General features: G+C 35.3%; 1 protein-coding gene across 1 annotated transcript; it reads left to right on the top strand.

The window, feature by feature from the left end:
- Nucleotides 1-449: 449 nt before the first annotated feature.
- Nucleotides 450-3183, top strand: LOC104235979 (protein SUPPRESSOR OF K(+) TRANSPORT GROWTH DEFECT 1-like). The gene is made up of 3 exons (XM_009789816.2): nucleotides 450-863; nucleotides 971-1290; nucleotides 2806-3183. Exons 1-2 carry the CDS (start codon nucleotides 529-531, stop codon nucleotides 1260-1262), a joined length of 627 nt encoding a protein of 208 aa, XP_009788118.1. The 5' UTR covers nucleotides 450-528; the 3' UTR covers nucleotides 1263-1290; nucleotides 2806-3183.
- Nucleotides 3184-3969: the final 786 nt, after the last annotated feature.

Raw genomic sequence — 3969 nt, 5'->3', positions numbered from 1 at the left:
TTACAATTTTGGCTTGATATGAATAAGATTTTAATTTATTTTAGTATGTTTTTTTGATTATTGTATAAAATATGTTGATTTTGTAGTGAAAAAGCTAAAGAAATGAAAAATAAATTCAATCGGTTTCACCTATAATACAACGTATTACATAAACTTGATACAGTGCGTTTTGGTTTCACAAACAATTCTATTTGCATTTGGTAAGACAAATTTGAATTGCTTTTTAGGAATTTATTAAAACAATAACTTAGCGTGCAATCGTTTCCAACTAACATGAAGACCCCAATTTTGTAAGCAAAATTTAAATAATAATAAAACGGATGGTCTTATAGTTGAACCTGCGGCCACGTTCCCCTATCGCATGAGCCATGAGGCAAGTTTTTTATTATTTGAACAAAAAAATTCAACTATAAGAGCGTTTCCTAGCTCGACATTCTATAAGTTGCTAAGCTTTCTAATTTCGGAGTTTGAACCTGACCAATATTTTCTTTTTCTTCAGTAAATTGAATCATTCGTACATGATCGAAGATGTATAGCAATTTCAAGGAGCAAGCGATTGAGCATTTGAGGCAAGAAGACAACGTTGGTAACTATGCAAAAGCATTTACTCTTTACATGAACGCTTTGGAGTACTTCAAAACGCATTTAAAGAACCTTGAGATTAAGGAGGCCATTTATCAGACAATTAACGAGTATTTGCACCGAGCGGAGGAGATTCGAGCGATGTTGGATGAGAGTGGGACTGGATCGAGTTCGAATGGAAGGGATATGGCTATGGCTGTCAAGCCCAAGATGAAGCTAAAGGATGGAGAAGATGGGGAGGATTCTGAATTGAGGACCGGGCCTAACTCTGTGGTTATCAGGTAAAAATTTAAGGAGTGATCAGTTTCCACCCCATTTGAGCTAGATTCAGTTTTCTAGTTGGTTCTGTAATTGTACAAAATTTTCTTATATGATCAAAGATGTTTAGCAATTTCAAGGATCAAGCGATTGCGTATGTGAGGCAAGCAGGTAACTATGCAAAAGCATTCCCTCTTTACATGAATGCTTTGGAGTACTTCAGAGCCCAGTTAAAGTATGAGAAAGACGACCCTAAGACGAAGATGGCCATTTCTCAGAAATTTGACGAGTATTTGCACCGAGCAAAGGAGATCCGGATGGTGTTGGATTGGACCGAGCCAAGTCTGAATGAAGGGGATGCGGTTGTGGCTACTAGGCCCAAGGATGGAGAAGATGGTGATGATCCCAACAGTCAAAGTTAAGAGCTGGGCTTAACTTTGAGATTATCAGGTAAAGATTTTAATGGGGTGGCCACTGGCCAGTTACAAAGTTTTTGTTTTGTAACTGGCAAGCTCAAGTTTTTGTTTTTGTTTTTTTCAACTACTTTCCATTATATTCATGGAGATGCGTAGACTGTTATTAATCTGTATTGCTGTAAATAAACAAAACAGTAATCTTTCTGAAAACAAAAACAAAAAATTAGTAGAAATAAATTATGAAAATAGCATTTGAACTTCAAAATAAATTTTGAAGCGTTGTAGGAACAAATCGAGCCCACTGAATACACAGTGTGTCCTTAAGGAAATTATTCCCCTCAAGTACCCGAGGTTCTGGAATATATCCTTCTAGGATAGAACGATTTAACTCACCGGAGTGTTGGTACCAAAAACGCCGATGAACAGCGAACCACTCGAAGGCTGTAAAACGCATTGGAATTTTTGTGCAGAAGAAGAAGAAGATCTGAAAATTTCATAAGCAAATATTTAGGGATTAGAAGGTATATTTATAACCAATTTGGTACTGTTTCTGAAAAGGTTTGCAACCTTTCAGAACATCCATAGCTGTTGGAAATTTTTGCGGGAAAATTAAAACATATTTAAAATAATTCGGGAAAGAAAATGGGCCAAATCGGACTGGGTCTCGGGTCATGGGTTATTCCGGATTGAATTTTCGTTAATTAATTTAATTAATTAATTATTTGAAAAGAATTTTGTCCAAAAAGATTAATCAATTAATCTTTGACCAAATTCAAATCTGAAGCCGAGCGAGCGACGACGACGGCGCGAGGCTTGCCTTCTTCTTAGCTCTTTAAGAGCTAAAAGATGAGCTTCTCTATATATACACAAAGATTTTCTTTCCTTCTATCAATGAGGGACAAAGTGCATTAGTCAAGTGAACTCATTCAAAATTTCACTTCCCTCAATTTCTTTTCCAACCATTTTCCATTCACACTTCTTTTGTTATTAATAACAAAATCCAACAATCCCCCACATGAATGGGGAATGGCTATAAACTTAAAGGAATGCACGGACGTGTGTGTATTTCACATGCAAGAATTATTTGCATCTGGATAAGTAGGTTTCCCTTTGAACTTTCCGCAGTGAACTTATATCGGATATACTCGGTCAATCGGCAGATTTAATATCTTTGAACCGTCGAGCTTTGTTGTATACCTAGACAACATAAGTCACACAATCAATCCTTAACCATCTATGGTTCTCACGATTGTGTTCGTTTCAGCTATGAACACTGCCTGGTTTCATGAGTGTTTAGAGAATGAGCCTTTACTTTCATTCCCCTTGAAGCGGCTTACACTTCACACTCACATAGGTGATTACTTTCACATAGGTTTTTACATATTTTTTCCCTCATATGAATGGGTAAAAATTGTGTGGGGTAGCCACTTTTAAAAGTGGTATTTACTTTTTATCTAGCATTTTCAATGCTTAACAATAGTAGCCACTAGTCTATTAAAATTAATATGAAAAGACTGTATTACCCTTTCTTCTATCTCTTTCATGTTAGGGAGAAGAACTGTGCCCAGGGAATTCATGGAGCTACATCAATGACTTAAATTGCTCTATTTTTCGACTTCAATTTTGTGTTCATTGACAGACCTTATAATGGTAGTAGTCTGAGTGTGGTTGGTCGAGTTTCTGAATCGCAAGAATACAGAGAATTGCAAATTATTGGTGGTCTGAAATTTTTAGGCTTGCTCAAGGTGTTGCTATTGCTAGGACTTATTTCTCAAGCAATACAACTGTTATTGTTGAATATAATGTCATTGTACGTCATTACTGATTATTTTTGTTACTTATTTTTTTTGTCTTAACTTTTGGGGGAACAATAAGCTTAGCTCCGAAAAATTGAATGGAGTAATGTTTGATAAATATGTTTCTTTGAGTTTTAGATCTCACGGTTCTTACAAATAATGTTGGGAAAGCGACTGTGATGTTATTGTTTGTATGTATGTATATATATATGTATGTATATATATCTATACACACACACACAAATAGCTGCTTGTTTAATGAACTTAGAATTATAATTTCAAAAATTAAGGACATTTGGTCCTAAACTTAGACTAACAAGCTCAAAAGTTAAGGACAATAGGTCCTGAACTTAGGTTAAGAAGCCCAAAAGTTAAGGACAATAGATTCTGAAGTCCTAAACTTACAGTTACAAGTTCAAAAGTTAAGGACATGTAGTCCTGAAGTTAAGTTTAAAAGTTAAGGACATGTAGTCCTGAAGTCCCAAAGTTAAGTTCAAAGGTTAAGGATATGTAGTCTTGAAGTCCTGAACTTAGAGTTTGAAGTTCAAAAGTTAAGGACATGTAGTCCTGAAGTCCTGAACTTAGAGTTACAAGTTCAAAAGTTAAGGACATGTAGTCCTGAAGTTAAGTTCAAAAGTTAAGGACATGAGCAGAAGGGTATTTTCGTACGGCAGTTAAAGTTTATTAAAGCTGTGGCTAAAGACTAAAGATATTTTAAATAGTGGCTTAAAAATAAATATATGTGTTATTAGTGGCTAACCGTGCACTTTCCCCAAAAAATAATACTATAATAATTGGGCTCGGGCTCAGCCCGGACTCATCCTAACTAGTTTGAAAGATGTAACAGTTATAAAAATATACTTTCAAGAAAGAAAGGCATCAATCAAAAGTAAATTTAACCATATTCAATAGGAACA

The sequence above is a fragment of the Nicotiana sylvestris genome, chromosome 6, assembly GCF_000393655.2.
Source record: "Nicotiana sylvestris chromosome 6, ASM39365v2, whole genome shotgun sequence".
Lineage (NCBI taxonomy): Eukaryota > Viridiplantae > Streptophyta > Magnoliopsida > Solanales > Solanaceae > Nicotiana > Nicotiana sylvestris.
This window is presented reverse-complemented; position numbering and strand designations above follow the sequence as displayed.